The 16,441-nt window shown below is 42.1% G+C and overlaps 1 protein-coding gene across 1 annotated transcript; it reads right to left on the bottom strand.

Annotated features, from left to right (window-relative positions):
* Window positions 1-10,114: 10,114 nt before the first annotated feature.
* Window positions 10,115-13,735, bottom strand: LOC114037063 (speedy protein E5-like). Its single transcript, XM_027853862.1, has 6 exons — window positions 13,684-13,735; window positions 13,376-13,573; window positions 12,498-12,556; window positions 12,120-12,205; window positions 11,260-11,434; window positions 10,115-10,174 (listed from the first exon to the last, which is right to left on the bottom strand). Exons 1-6 carry the CDS (start codon window positions 13,733-13,735, stop codon window positions 10,115-10,117), a joined length of 630 nt encoding a protein of 209 aa, XP_027709663.1.
* Window positions 13,736-16,441: the final 2,706 nt, after the last annotated feature.

The raw sequence follows: 16,441 nt of genomic DNA, 5'->3' as shown, positions 1-16,441 counted from the left end.
CCTTTCCCCTTTTGCTTTTGTGAAAGCACATGTGACCTGAGCTCCAAAACCTATTGGTATGGGATTTTCTCTTCACAGGGTGAGATCAATGCTACTGCTCCTGCATGAAGGGTGGGGCAGAGTTGATAGATATCTGCTCTTCACTCTCTTCAGGCTCTTTTGGCTTCCAACTTCAAGAGAGAAGATGGAAGAAACCTGTCCTACTTTAGATTGCTGAAGGGGTAAAAGACTCTGGGAAGAAACTGACATGTAGAACTTTGGATATGTCTCTATTCCCAGCTTCCTACACTAGAGACTTTTGGGAATTTCCCTTTGGGTGAGATCTGGGATTCTCTCTCTTGGTTGAGCTGAGTTACTTTGCTCCTAGTGAGAGAGAGCCTCCATGCTCTGTTGTCTGGTATATATTCTCATATGTATACTTTATCTGACTTTTGTGTTGCTATTGATTTGGATAAATGGGTTTATTTGCTATGTGTGTTTATCATGGAACTGGTATTTAATGAGAAAAGAGTTAAGCCTTGAACTGGATATAAAGCTTGGGTTCTCCTTTCCTCAATAATGAATAATGATCAGAAGTTTAACTTGAACCTCAAAACTACATCCCTTAGACTAGTAATGTTTAAGGGAGTAAGTAGATATAATTTTAGCCCACTACTCCTTTTCTCTGAGGTTAACAGAGTAGCTAATCTCTAGTCCCAACCTCCTGCTTACCCTCATGGCAGGAATTAAATTCTCCCTTGGAGAAGAGGTTAGAGATGCATCTGTTCTGGCTGACCAATGAGCCAAATCAAGCCACACAATGAAATCTCATACTACATTTTAGGGACAGCCTTGTTACACACAACTGGACTTAGAGTGGAGTTGGGTGAGGAAACATTACTAGTTGCCTTAAAGCAGAGGTGGACATGCTAATGTTTATGCCACTAAGGAGAGTTCCTGGCCTCAGCCTGGTAGAAGTATCTACAGAATCTCTTCAAACACATAGCATCTATGGAGAGGGGAACAACATGGGCAGAGCATTAGGAGTTCCTGAATTCCAGCCTCCTAGAGAAGGAAGAAGTTCCTGAATGGAGCTAGACTTGGAGGGTGCCTTCTAGGTAACCCCAAGTTTGAGAGTTTAGGAAACTGCTCCCCTTTGAGCAAAGGGAAATTTTAGGGGCGGAGCCAAGATGGTGGAGGGAAAGCAGTGACTGTCTTGAGGTCTCCCCCAAACCCCTCCAAATACCTAAAAAAAATGGCTCTAAACAAATTCTAAAGTAGCATAACCCACAAAAAGACAGAGTGAAACAAATTTCCAGTCAAAGACAGCCTGGATGGTTGATCAGAAAGGTATATCGTGCCAGGCGGGGAGAGGAGCGCAGTGGGGCATGGGCACGCAGGCCACAGTGACCTTGGAGCAGGCCTCAGAGGACTGAATCGCGGGCAGCTGTGGTGGTCTCCAGACTTCACAAATGCCAAAGACAACGTGGAAGGTCAGTGGGAAAAGTCTGTGACTGCGGTGAGAGAGGAGCTAGGTCTCAACCGCAAGTCTCGAGCGTGGCCTCTGGGGCAGCGGCTGCCTCCTGAACTTCCAGCCCACAGACTGAGGGGGAATCGAGTGGCTGATCAGAGGGGGATTGCAAGGATCTCTTTGCCAGAGCTGAGGTAGGAATCTCTTGCTTTACCCGTGCTTGGATCTGGGTCACAGTTCTGAGGGGTGGTCCTGGGGTGAGGAGGAGCACTGGATTTGTAGGGCTTGTTGTGGCTGTGGAGAGGAAACACCTTGCTCCTAATCATACCCCCTTGGAAGAACTGAAAATTTACAGGTCCCTAGAAGTACCTCTGAAAACAGCTGTACAAACCCCCAAAGCTTGGGACAATACACTCTTCACATTGGAAGCAGACTTTTACCTTAACAAAGAGTTTAAAACTCAAGTAATTGACTGGGATCATGAGCAAGCAGTGCAAAAAGAGTCAGACTATATTATCTTACTTTGGTGACAAAGAAGATCAAAACATACAACCAGAAGAAGACAACAAAGCCAAAGATCCTACATCCAAAGCCTCCAAGAAAAATATGAATCAGTCCCAGGCCTTGGAAGAGCTCAAAAGGGATTTTGAGAAGCAAATAAGAGAGGTAGAGGAAAAACTGAGAGTGAAGCAAGAAAATCATGAAAAACAAGTCAACAGCTTGCTAAAGGAGACCCAAAAAAATACTGAAGAAAATAGCACCTTAAAAAATAGCCTAACCCAAATGGCGAAAGAGGTCCAAGAAGCTAATGGGGAGAAGAATGCCCTAAAAAGCAAAATTGGCCAAATAGAAAAGGAAGTCCAAAAGATTACTGAAGAAAATACTTCCTTAAAAATTAGAATAGAGCAATTGGAAGCCAGTGACTTTATGAGAAATCAAGACACTGTAAAACAAATCCAAAAGAATGAAAAATTAGAAAACAATGTGAAATATCTCATTGGAAAAACAACTGACCTGGAAAATAGATCCAGGAGAGAGAATTTAAAAATTATTGGACTATCTGAAAGCCATGATCAAAAAAAGAGCCTAGACATCATCTTTTAAGAAATTATCAGGGAAAACTGTCCTGATATTTTAGAACCAAAGGGCAAAATAGAAATGGAAAGAATCTACCTATCTCCTCCTGAAAGAGATGCCCAAAGGAAAACTCCTCGGAATATTGTAGCCAAATTCCAGAGTTTCCAGGTCAAGGAGAAAATATTACAAGTAGCCAGAAAGAAACAATTCAAGTATTGTGGAAACACAATCAGGATAACACAAGATTTACTTCTACATTAAGAGACCGCAGGGAATGGAATATAATGTTCTGGAGAGCAAAGGAGATAGGATTACAACCAAGAATCACCTACCCAGCAAAACTGAGTATAATCCTGCAGGGGAAAAAATGGTCATTCAGTGAAATATAGGACTTTCAAGCATTCTTAATGAAAAGACCAGAGTTGAATACAAAATTTGATTTTCAAATACAAGACTCGAGTGGAACATGAAGAGGTAAACAGGAAAGAGAATCACAAGAGACTTATTAAGGTTGAACCATTTACATTCCTGCATGGAAAGATGATATTTGTAACTCATGAGACCTTTGTCAGTATTAGAGTAGCTGGAGGGAAAAATTACATGTATGTATATATAGATAGATAGATAGATAGATTGCACAGGGTGAGTTGAAGATGAAGGGGTCATATCTGGAGAATAAAATTAAGGGGTGAGAGAGGAATATACTAGGAGAAGGAGAAAGGGAAATGTAGAACAGGGTAAATTATCTCACAAAAAAACAGAAAAGAAAAGGCTCTTACAGTGGAGGGGAAATGGGGGAAGGTGAGAGGGAATGAGTGAATCTTATTCTCATAGGATTTGATTAAGGAGGGAATAACATGCACACTCAATTGGGTGTGGAAATCTGTCTTACCCTACAGGAAAATAGGAGGGGAAGGGGACAAGAGAGTAGGGGAATGATAAAGAGGAGGGCAGATTAGGAAAGGGAGTAATCAGAAACAAATACTTCTGAGGAGGGACAGGGTCAAAAGAAAGAGTAGAATAAATGGGGGGGCAGGATAGTATTAAGGGAAATAGAGTTAGTTTTTCACAGTTTGTGTACTATGGAAGTGTTTTGCATAACTGCACACACATAATCTATATTTAGTTGCTTGCCTTATCAATGAGGGTGGGTGGAGAGGGAGGAAGGGAGAAAATTTGGAACCCAAAGTTTTAGAAACACGTGTTTTAAAAAAATGTTTTCACATGCAACTGGGAAATAAGAAATACAGGAAATGTGGTACAGAAATCCATCCTGCCCTACAGGAAAATTGAAGGGGAAGGGGATAAGAGAAGAGGGGGAGAGATAGAAGGGAAGGCAGACTAGGGGAAGGGGTATTTAGAATGCATGCCATCTTGGGATGGCAGGAGGGGTGAGATGGGGTGAAAATTTGGAACTCAAAATCTTGTGGAAGCAAATGTTGAAAACAAAAAATAAATTAAGTGCAATCAAAAAAAAAGGAAATTTTAATGGCAGTTTACTTGTAAGCAAGAGAATTGGTTTGTGCTTGTGGTCCCTGGTGTTGGGAAAACAGCATGGAACCAAAGTCATGACAAGAAGGAATAAGGTACCTGGACTTTTTCCTCTGATATAACCATGAATTATTTGGACTACGTGGTCTTATGTGAAGGGGAAGGGTGGCTGTCAGCCTCGTGTGTTTTTCTTTTGAAGGTGGTCCAAATAATAGTGTGGAATGGTGAGTTTGGAAGACTTTAGGATCTTGTGAAGAGTAGGACCTACCAGACAGGGAGAACTGTACTGATTGCTTATAGGTTTCTGTGAGTCCTTTGCATTTAATTTGGAATGGAATAAAGGCTGTCCTTGTACCCAATACAGGTCTAGGGTTTCCATTTTGTGTAAGGACCCACACCAATCAAATTTCATTGTCCTCCGGGCTCTGCTTCTGAGTTTCTGTACTGAAAAACGGTGTGCCTTGTTAGGTATCTTCCTCTACTCCTCCCACTCCTGCCCTTATCCTTCTTTACCTCCATTTTGTATTTCAGTTCAGTCATTTTTCAGTTGTATCCAATGCTTTGTGACCCCATTTGGGGTTTTCTTAGCAATGATATTGGAGTGGTTTGCCATTTCCCTCTCCAGTTCATTTTACAGTTGAGGAACTAAGGAACTGAGGGTTAAGTGACTTGCCCAGGGTCACTCAGTTAGTAAGAATGTGAGGTCAGATTTGAACTCATGAAGATGAGTCTTCCTGATTCCAAGTCCAGTGCTCTATCCACTGTGCCACCTAACTGCTCTTGAATGGTCTTACCCCATTAGAATTTAAGTTCCTTGAGGGCAGGGACTGTCTTCTTTTGGTAAGTGCCTCCATTAGATTATAAACTCCTTAAGGGCCGGGATTTTGCATCTTTTTGTATCCCTAACACTTAGCACAATGCTAAGCACATGGTAAATTCTTATTGAATTTTTATTGATTGCAGTTGTATCCCCAGCATTTAGTGCGTTACACATAGTAAGTGCTTAATAAATGCTTCCTTCTTTCCCTGCTCGTTTGCTTTTTTCATACTTTTTTTTTTTCACTTAAGGTAAACTGTATCTTTCCAAAAGTTTCCATTCTAAAGAATGGAAATTCTCTAAATATGAGAAAGGGATAAGTGGGTGAACGGTGACAAAAACTTCCAGGGGGTGAGAACTGTTTCATTTTTCTTGTTTGTATACCAAGCTCCTAGCCCAGACTCTTACACATAGTGGGCACCTAAGTGTTTGTTGAATTGAATTGAACCAAGAAGAAAATGCTTCCAAAGTATCTGCCTACTAGGGATGATATCCAATAAGATACAATGTCTGTTCTTTACAATGGCCCTTGAAATAATATGCCATACAAATATTCTTAATTCAAGAGGGAGATTTATTTGGTAGAGACCAAAGGGTAATAACACATAGTATACATAGACATAACCATAAAAGAAGCCTTAAGAGATGAGAAACAAGATCGCTGTAAACATGATTGAGTTTCCTAAAAGGTAGCAGGAAGGCATGAGCTTCCTGCCTAGCTCATACCCAGGGCAGAGGACCCAAAAGAGAAACAGGAGGTTTTAACTCCAGCAGGACTGGATGATGGATTATATTCTGGGATACTCCAGTCCAGGGTTTCCCTGCAAGGAAACAGCTGGAGAAGTCTCCCCAATGTCCTTCCTACATGTGTCATTTGCTCATCCCCTCTCCTCCTCCCCTGGTTGCTCACTTTCTTCTTCCTCCTCTCCTTCCTCCTTTCTCACTTGCTCCTTTCCTTCCCCTTTCTCCTCTTCTATTCCTCCTCTTCTCCTTTTACTCTTTATTAAGCCCTCTCCCATCTCTGTTCTCCATCTTCCATTCTTACTTGCACCTCTTCTTCCTCCTCTTAGCTTCTCATACAGCCCTATTTGCAAGTTCTTGTTCCTACTTGTGTGCTCTTTTTTCTCCAGTACCACCATCACTTGCTCTTTCCACAGTGCCCCCTCCCCACACCCAGTGAACCACAGATTTGGGGGCTAGTTAATTAGGCCCATTTGAAGGTTCAAGCATACCCTGAGCGCTGTTTCCTTTTGCCAGGGTTGCCAGACCAGACATAGTCCCTTGAGCCCTGTGACTTTCCTTTCTGAGAGAAGCTGGAGGACTGAACTCATATCTCTGGAGTTACTGTCCTATCGGTTTCTGCTGGTGTAGGGTGGCAGATGGCAGCTGTTTTGTGGTCCTGGAGCTACAAGGAAAGGATGAGTGAGGAAGAAACAGGAAAAAGCCAAATACCTTCCACAGTAAGACAGGATTGGCTTCCCTAGTGTTCTCTCCTCTTCCCTCGTGTCTTCTTCCTAGCAATACCCTGCCAGTCACTCTCCTATAGTGGGACGGTGTCATCAAGCATATTCCTGAGGCAGTGAAGGCCAATGGATGACAATTCCTCTAAGCAGTTTCATCATTAACCCCCTTAGAGCTTGGGTCACTTGATTGCTTACCCTCTACTAAAGTTATAATCCTGTTTAAGTAAACCCAATACGTGAAAATCTTGATTTACACAAAAGATAAATTAGATACTAGTGGTAGTATACAATGTGTGAATATGTATGTAAATATGTGTGGGGGCATGTTGATGATCACATTCTTTACAAAAGAGTTTTTTCACAACGGACTTTCTCTTAAAAAGCCAGATCCCTTAATATACTTAAAATATAGTTAAATTCATAAAAAAAAAAATTTATGGACACACCTACTTTGTAAAGTGAAACATATCTAGACTGGATTAGTCCCACCCCCATTCCCCAACTTCTGGTCAACCTCACACCTCAGGGCAGCAGGAACTGTTGCTCACTGCAGGCAGAATTCTCTTCTTTTGGGATTCCTTCCCTTTCTGAAGATGGGCTTCTAATTCTTCCTCTTCCATCTTCTTTGTCTCCTGCTGCTACTGGCCAGGCCAAGCTCTCACAGTGAATCCTGTATTCCTTCAGCACTACAACGACCTCAGACAGAGAGGACACAGGCATCTGGACTTGAAGTAAGACCCCACAAAAATAGGCTTTTCTTCCTTCCTCCCTTCCACCCTTCTTCCCCCCTTCTTTTTCCCCCTTCCTCCCTTCCTTCCTCCCTCCCTCCCTCCCTTCATTCCTTCCTCTTCCCTCCCTCCCTTCCTTCCTTCCTTTCTTCTTTCCTTCTTCACTCTCTCACTCCCTCCCTCTTCCCCAAGGAGTCTTTGAGTTTTTCTTAGCTCCACTGGCTCATTCCAGAGGGCCTTCTCTGGATCCAGCTTCATCATCTGGAGTTTTTAGTTCCATATCCCTCCCTGGGATCACATCGATTTACCAAACCTTTGTTAAGGGCCCAATGTGTGCAGAGCACTATACTAGGCACCAGGGGGAGGCACAAAATTCAGGTAAAACAGTCCTTGTCTTCATGAATGTTTTGATCTGGTTACTCCTACTATATATTTTGCCCTGGTGTCCTTAGTACCCTGGGGTGTGGCTTCTTCCCCTCTCTCTAGGTCTCTCCTTAGGCTTTTTATTAATTGTTTCTGCCTAGCTCCAATGTCCTAATAGAAGGAAAATCACGTTTTTTCACTTCGCTTCATTGTGTCTTTCTTTAGGCCAGATGGGTGACCTTCACCAAGCAGGGTGAGAAAATTCTAATGATGCCAAGCCACTAGGGAATTTCTAATAGATGGCTACTTCTTCCATCTATTTCCTTCCTTTGCTGCCCAAACTATCTGTCTCTTTTTCCTCCTATTTTCCAATACTCTCAAATTGCAGGTTAACAACATAAGAGCATCAGAAAAATGTATTCCCACATTGCCTTAAGGTCAGTCTATCTGGGATTGTCACTTAGCGCAACTTATTCATCTAGCGCCCGACCATGGAGACAGTTCTATAGTATTTCCCCTCAGGTAGATATTCTTTCCAGTGTTTAGTTCCTCCAGGCTCTTTTTCTATCTCCAGGCACTGAGATACCTTAAAGGACTTGCCCCCACCTGACTGGTTCCCCTTCAGAGAGATTGCTGTATGTGATCTGTGTGTCTGGTACAATGTGTACTGCCATGTATTCATATGTTAAAGGTGTTGAGCACCTGTGTCCTATTCCCCCATTACTAGTCCATCTAGGGCAAGGACCGTGGCTTTCATGTGCCTCGGACAACTTATTGTGTGCACAGGCATTCAATGCTAACCTTTTCTAGTAGTGTATAAGTTCCTCACAGGCAGGAACAACTTTAATTTTTTTTCTTAATATTCCCCAAATCCAACATAATGCCTGGAACACAGTAAGTGTCTAATAAATGCTTGTTGAATTGATTTGAAAATTCACTTAGGAAAGGGGATGCAGGAAGAAAGGATGGAATAAGAAGGAAAAGACAGTCTTTTTTGGGGATTAGAGAAGACTAAATATTTGCTAATTCTAAATTCATTGAGGGAAGAGAATGAAGTTATTCTAAACTTTGTATGTCCCCCAAACCCTAGTACGCTTAAGGTTTATTAAAAGTATTGACTTGTTCATTTGCCAGCCCACCTAGGAATGACTTCCCTCAAGTCAAAGCTCTTTATTTCCTCAAGCAGTTCATTCTCCTGTATATATCTACTTTAATTCTGTGGAGTTTCCTTAAGCTTTTGCTTACTCTAAATTTTCACATTCTCCCTCACTTCTACCCCTTCCTCCTCCCTATCCTTCCCAGAGCTCCCATCACCTCTGCTTTATTCTCTTTTAGCGAACCACTCCCTTTGTTCTAAGACACCTAATTCTCTACCTGCTTTTGATGGAACCCTTCTTTTGGTAGGCTCTCCATTAGGTCCTCTCTTTCTTGGTTTCTGTTATAAATGAAGATTTGAGGAAAGAGTCACCCTCTTGTTCCTTATCCAGTTACTTGAACTGGTCCTCCCTCCATCCCAGACACACTTCAGGAAGTCCTAATCATTTCCTTTACTTCTTCCCATCAACGTAATTCATTGGGTTTCAACAGATTTTAGTGATTTCTTTAAGAATCTTAGATCTTCTTTGTCCCTCTCTATCCCTACCCGCCCAACCCCACACCATCCATATCCCACCCTTAGTAGCAGGAATCTTGTTTTCTTCTGAGATCAGAGAATCCTGGAGCTGGAAAGGAACTTGGGAGGTCATCTAGTCCATCCTCTATTTATTGAAAAAACTGTACTTAAGACACCTTTCTAAGAAATACTTTCAATGCTTTTCATTCTCCAAAATAATAAAATAGGGAATGTATAGGATGATAGCATTTTGAATGTGGGTGTATATGTATGTATATATGTATGTGTGTATATATATGTATATATGTACATGTGTATATCTATATCTATATTTATTTATTTTCTTCCCTTGCTTCCAAAATGTATGGTGATGATGGACACTGTCTCCAGAAACAAAGAGCAAGTCCTGGAATACTAGCAATTTGGCTTCCTAGCTGTATGAGCTCAAGCAAGTTGATGTACCTCTTTGGGTTTCAATTTCCTCACCTCTAATAATAATAACATCAATAACAATATTAACTTGCATTTATGTGGCACTTTAAGGTTTGCAGAATATGTTACCTATGTTATCTCATTTGGTATGGGAGGGTGAGATTAGATGACCTTTACAATCCCTTCCAGCTCTAAATCCTGTGACTTCTGACCTTATGTTAGGTGTTCCTTTGAATGGCTTCAGCCACCTTGTAACAGTTTAATTTGGGCAAGAGAGATAAGGATTTAGTATATATTATATGCCAGGCATTGTGCTAAGCAACATCCCCATTTTATAATTGAGGAAACTGAGGCAAACAGAAGTTAAATGACTTGACCAGTGGGACACAGCTACTAAGTGTCTGAGGTCACATTTGAACTTAGGTCTTTCTAATTCCAGGCTCAGCACTCTGTCCACTGTACTACCTAGGTGTCTCTTAGCATAGTTAAAAACTCTAAAGTTTTTCATTCCTAAAGTTGTTGCTCCCTTATCCCTGCCCCAGCCCCATTGCAGCTAAGGAGTAACTCTAGGACCATGGAAAGTGGGAGCTGCTCCTGGTTGGGCCCACACTCACCTGGAGGTCGCTGCTCCTTGTTCTTGTGACTTCTGCCTCCCTGGCCTAGGCATTCCACTCTGGGAGCCTAGGGGAGATAGTGTCGTTCTCGGGTCCAGACCCAGTGAAGTGGATTCTGGGCCTGGATCTGAAAGGTAAACATGAGAGGTTGATGGGCCCCATTCCTCCATGAACTGGACTATTTGTGAGGAATAGAGGGTTCTAAGATGAGGATATGCTCCCCTGGTCCCTTCTGTGTTGAGGCACCATCGCAACTCAGCTATTGTGCTCAATGAATGCCAATCAGATGTCCTGGTTAGGTGGTTTGGTCATCCAATGGAGGAGGAGGGAGGATGATGAAACAGCTTGTTAGAACATAAATGATTGCTTAGTTTTGTTAATCTCAGGGCTTTCTTTTGTCCTTGCTCTCCCCACCTCATGGGTTAACTCTATCTGCCCTCATCTCTCCAAGTCTATTCCTGGAACACTAGTAACAGGGTAACCTTGGTAACTGAATATACACTCCTATAGAGTCAGCAGTCCCCAGGACTCAGGGTCATAAGGTAGGGAATGCAGTTCTGATTTGTCCATAGATTCCACTTATACAATAGAAAGAAAGGAGAATGGTATGGGGTGGAGGAGAGAGGAAGTTTTCTTTTTAGACTTCAGAGGAGTCTCTGCATAAGGGTTTCAGGTAGACCTTTAATATCTTTCTTTCTTTCTTTCTTTCTTTCTTTCTTTCTTTCTTTCTTTCTTTCTTTCTTTCTTTCTTCCTTTTTTCTTTCTTTCTTTCTCTCTTTCTTTCTTTCTTCCTTTATTTCTTTCTCCCTTCTTCCTTTCCTTCCTTCTTCCCTCCCTTCCTCCCTTTCTCCCTCTCCCCACCTTCAGTAAGAATTTACTAAGCATCTCTCATGAACAATGTACTATGCTAGGCACTGGTAATACAAAGGCAAATGAAAAAGAGTTCCTGCTGTTGAAGAGCTTACATTTCCACTGGAGACATGAGATAGAATATTACATGCAAAGGACAGCAAGAAGCTCATTTCAGCAGTGATGTGGAATGCATAAAGGGAAGTCTAATGTACATTGTTGTGAAGTTAATGCTTTTCCCCTTCCCTTTCCTCCCTACTCTTTTGAAATGTACTGATAGAAATGCAGTGTACTCAGATGATTTGTCCTGGTCCTGTCTTTACCTCATCACCACTTTCTCCCCCTGCCCCAACACCAACTGACCTCTTCACATATCTCTGGGGTGACCCAGGCTCTGCCACCCATTGCATGGAAGAAGTCTGCTTGTAGCCTCAGAAATTCCTTATAGAGGTTGGGCCAGTCTTCCTTTCCAAGCACAAAAGGGAAAATGCTCCACTTGGAGACAGGGTTATCTTCCTCCATGTCACAGGCAATATAGCTGTTATGGAGAAATGAAAATATTCATCTAGTTTCCTCCTCAATAGCATCTCTAGTCCTCAGATTGTTTGGAAGACATAGCTCTAGAAAAGGAAACGAATGGAAGGGAACCTTTGGCCCTTGGGTACTAGTTTGGTGCCAGCTCAGGACAATGGTGATGGGAAGGACTTGATTTCTAAGGATTGGCCTGGGATCCAGAGAGACAACAGGAAAGAATCTGAAATGCTGGAGGTGTGTGGGGTGGTGACTTTCATCTATGACTGAGAAACTACACCATTTCAGGGACAACTTTTTGTATACTCTTCAGAGAATCCTTCTTTGTACTATAGCCTCTAAGAGTCAGCTAATGAGTATTTAGTGGGTGTAGGGAATAGGGAGGAGCCCCGGCTGCTTTGTTAATCACATTCCTAATAGGTGGTTATCTTTCCCTCCCTGGGGGAGCCTTAGTTGTCTGTTAATTTAAGTCTCCTGTCCTATCATCCATGAACAGGGGCACAATGTGGACGCACCAAGGAATAAAGACTATATTGGGAATCCATCAGAGCACCTGCTCTGTAAAAGATGGATAGAGTCTAGAGATTAGGGAGGCCTCTCTGGAATGCAGATTTTCTCAGTGTTCTCTTGGACCAGAAAAGGAAGAGCAGCCAACTTTTCTCTTTAGAGTTGGGGGCAGGGGTGGTACTCACAGGGCCAGGAAGAAATGAATCCTATTATAGCAGTCTCCTGGGAGTCCCACTCGGCCAAAATATTCAACCACCATGGAGAGCAGATACTATCCAGAACAGAGAGAGATATGTTAAGATCCAAGAGAACAGGGAACAGGAGGAGGATGGAGAACTGAGTCACTGAGCTCAGTTGGCACGACAAGAATGGAATCCTGTATTTCCCCTACCATGTCCCTTGCCACTATCCCCTGGAGTCTTCCTGCCCAAATTTCTCCTTTCTCCTATCTTCATATAAGCAATTCTCTCACTGGCTTTGTTCTGACCAGGGAGAAAATTTAAGTTGTCATACCCATTCCCCCAAGTTTTTCTGCAGGTCCCACCCTTTGGGGATTTCCATACCTTATCAGACACTTTTAGGAAAATGTCAGCCTCCAAGAAATTCTGGATGACAGGATCCTCTGCAGAGAGAGTGAATGGGTCAGAGACATGGAATGGCAGAGCTGGGAAGACCAAGCCCAGTGTTGTGGAAGGAGAAATTTCCTCCCAAGAAGTCTTAGGAAGGAAGAGAAGCTGAAAGTCCTGCCACATTTCCTTCTCTGGTCAGGAATAGGGTCTAGAAGAGAAGTTTTTTCTACTACAATGTGGTATAGTGGGGGGGAAGGATCCCAACAGAACTTAAGAGTCAAAAGACTGGGATTCTGTTACCTCTTAACTCCATGACCCTTGGCAAGTCATAAACTCCTTGTAAGGCTTCCTGTCTCAATATATTTCCTCTAGATAATTCCTCTCTGTTGTAACTATTAATAATGGACATCTCTAAATGTATATCTACAAATGAAGGCTCTGTAGTCTCAAGGCCCAAGGATAAGATCTTAGATGATTAGAAGACTGTCCTTTTGTAGGACTGTGTGAAGTGAAATCAATTATTTTTGTTCTTGTCCACACCTTGGTGCTTTCTGATGGCATTTGAATGGGAGTGTGGGACCAATGGATTTGGATGGTATGTGAGCTAATGAAGTATAATTTGTTTTACCCTGAAAGAACTCAATAGAGGGTAAGTGGTGGGCAGGGGCCCATTTCACTTGGAACCACTACAAAGAGGGAGGAAAGAAGAGTCCACAGCCCCATGGAGGGGAGGCCAAGTGATCTGCACCCTACCTCAACTGAGTTTTGACAGTCACTAGGATGTAATTCCCAGGAGCTAGATTGGAGCAACTGATCATTCTTCTATGGAACCTCCCTGTGGAAAATCCCAAAAGTCTGCTCAAGCCACACACCAAGAAGTCTGTAGAAGGCTTCCTGATCCTCAGGGCGGAAATTGGCTCTCCTTCTCTTCTTCATGCAGAGCTTGGTTCCTTCCATACTAGCGACAGCCCACATGCCCCTCTTCAGAGCCCTCTTCCTCAAGGCCTTCAGCTTAGGGATACACCCTGGGGAGGTGGATGTGGAGGCTAGAGGGCTGCTGTCCTGTGGGGCTGTAGGAATAGAGATCCCTCATGAACAGGGAAGAGACCAACCTGGGTCATCTTCTCCCCCGCCCCCCCCCCCCCACCTCTCCAGTTCACTCTTTTGACCCTGAGCCTACCAGGACACCTGGCAACTGCAGGAAGAGATGGTGGCCGAGCCTGGGCCCTCATTGACAGCTAACGTAAGGAAGCAGAGGGAATGACTCCATTAGCTTGCTGTCTTGGTATGAATATTTCAGTAGGTTTGTGATCTCATTGCTGCAGGTACTCCATCAGCACAGATCACAATCTATCCATGTGTAATTCTTGACCACACCCTCCCACAAATCTTCCATAGAGCATCTGCCTAATGTGATGAAGGCCTTGCTCTGGGTATTTTACTATTTTGTGGATATCTGTGCATCAACATTTGGGCTGTCCATCTCTTTATTCAACACCCTTGCTACATGACCAGTCATTGCTTTTCTGGCTGTATAATCCTCGATGACATCGTTTATGTAACTTCTTGTGTGCAAGTCATTGTTGGTAGGTAGTAGGTGCCATAGCCTAATTACATCCACCACGAGTCTTTGTACAGAGCTTTGTCTAAATGTTGCACTGAACTGGGATTAGATTAGGGAAAAAAACCTAGCATAATACTTTAACAAAGTGACATTTACCCCTTGCAGAGGTTGTTCCCTAATCTATTCTCTTACTTTTTGCAGCACAAAGTATATTCATGTTGAGCTTATCCTTTATAGCGAGCACAATGAGAATTCCAGCCCTTTCTTATATCTTCTCGCCACTATTCTGCCTCTAGCACAACCTCTCCCAGGATCCCATAGCAGAATTCTGTTCTATGGTGGGGTATAGGTCTTTCTATAAATTTGTTTTCTTTCTTTCTTGGTCTCATTCATACCTTCTCCTTTTTTTTTTACCCTCTCCCCTTCCCTTCTCTATCTGCCTTTATAACATTGAAATTCTTCCCTTCACAACTTCACCTGACCCCAGTTCACTTACCTGAAGTCTCCAGAGCACTTCCTGTGCTGATCCCTACCCTGGGGATCCTTACTGAGAACATGGTTTGGGGACAGATGGCTCGAGGTATCACAGGGATGGCTTGGTTTTTAACCTGGATGGGTTCCTCCAGGTGTCTGAACCAATTCAGACCATTCAATAACAGTTTCTCTCTCACCAAACAACTAGCATCGCCATGGAGCACTGACGTCAGCTAAGTGTTTAGGTCCAAACAGCTCTGAAGGTTCCGAGGCAGGAGGCCCCTGGTGACATCAGACCATTCCACCCAGAGAACTGCCCCTTGGTTGGAAAGGGCAGTCAGGAGGACATTGGGACCATAAAAGGGATACTGACTGGTGGTATGGCCTGCAAAGTTGCAAGTACCACCTTCTGTACTAAGAATGATGACATCTATTTGTATCACACCTTTATCTCCAATTGCTTTCACACCAATAATCTCATTTTCTCATGACACTTCTGAGATGAAGAAGGCATCTGTAACTTTCCCTTTTCAGAGAAGGCAGGCAATATAGGGGGTTCAATGGTTTACTTAAATCTACATAATAGGGAAGCCCAGTTTGCCTTATTCCAGTGCAGGTCTTTGCCTGCCAGGCCCACTACATCTTCCATACCATGACAATGTACTGGTTTTCTCTCCTTCTATCAGGCATTTAGAACTCTTCACTGTTTGGTTCCAACTGATCTTTCCAGAATTCTTTTACATTATTTCCCCAATGCACCTTACTATATTTTTGAGCTCCAACTCATTACTTGTTCACCACGCTAATATGGTGAACAAACTCTGGTCTTCCCTTAGTAGTGTGATTTCTTTGAAGACCTTCTTGCTATCTCTAAAGAAGACATTCCATTTCCTGCCTCTGACTTTGTACAGGCTATCTCTTGTACCTGGACCGCTCGACTTCCTCAACTCTTAGAATCCTAACCATTCAAAGATCCAGTGCCATATCCCACACAAAGCCTTTCCTGATTTCCCCAGTTTTTAGCAATCCTCCCATTAACTTTGTATTTACTTTTTATATATCTTATAGAAGATATATATGTATCATTTATATCTTGTATATTTATACATCTTATATATTTTATATATCTTATATTTATATATCTCTGAAGAGAGTCCTACATGTGTTTTGTTTTCCCTCAGTAGAATGTAAACTCTTTAAGGGAAGACACTGTTTTGGTAGCCCTGATGTTTAGCACAGTACCTAGGTGCAGAATTTGTTTTAATAAATACTTGTTGAATTGAATTGAATTACTTTGCATGTTCAAACAGGTCAAATTGGAGCTGTTGAAACTGAATCACATAGTAGGTGTTAAATAAATGATTGATTGAATTGGAATTCTTTGAGTTTACTCTGGGAACAATTCAGGTCTGTAATTCCTATGGTAGTAAAATTTGTGTCTAAACAATAGATTTGAAATAAACAATGATAGTACAATAATTGTAAAGATGGAAAAACAGAACTAGAGTTATGTTATTTCTGTAAATGTTTGTGGCTTCTTAGAGTTTATGTGTTTGAAATTTAAAACAGTCAAACTGTGAACTGTGAAGTATAATATTTTTGTTTGGTAAGTGAAAATTTTAGTTTACATGAAATATTTGAATAATATCTTTAAAATGGAATGTTTTTCTTCTTTTTATGTTAATTTCTTGAAAACTAAAAAATGAGTCAAGAAAATGAAGTGTTACATTAGTGATTCAATTCAGTAGTTGCCTGAATTGAACCTTTTGCCAATGTTTCGGGTTATTGAAATTCCCTTCTGAAATGGAATTTTTATAAATTACTGCCAACCATCCTTTTGTTTAATACTTTTTTTCTAACAACTTGTTTAACAGTTGTTTCATGAAAAATAAAATTTTTG

The sequence above is a fragment of the Vombatus ursinus genome, unplaced genomic scaffold (genome assembly GCF_900497805.2).
Source record: "Vombatus ursinus unplaced genomic scaffold, bare-nosed wombat genome assembly UNPS02010219.1, whole genome shotgun sequence".
NCBI lineage: Eukaryota > Metazoa > Chordata > Mammalia > Diprotodontia > Vombatidae > Vombatus > Vombatus ursinus.
This window is presented reverse-complemented; position numbering and strand designations above follow the sequence as displayed.

Excerpts from the sequence above, each read along its gene's own strand:
- LOC114037063 (XM_027853862.1), bottom strand. The coding sequence starts at position 13,735 with ATGAGGGCCCAGGCTCGGCCACCATCTCTTCCTGCAGTTGCCAGGTGT. Across the intron at positions 12,557-13,375 it reads AGCCTTCTACAGACTTCTTG|AGGATCCTGTCATCCAGAAT; the intron begins GTGTGTGGCTTG and ends CTCTCTCTGCAG. Across the intron at positions 11,435-12,119 it reads ATTCATTTCTTCCTGGCCCT|CTATATTGCCTGTGACATGG; the intron begins GTGAGTACCACC and ends TCTCCATAACAG.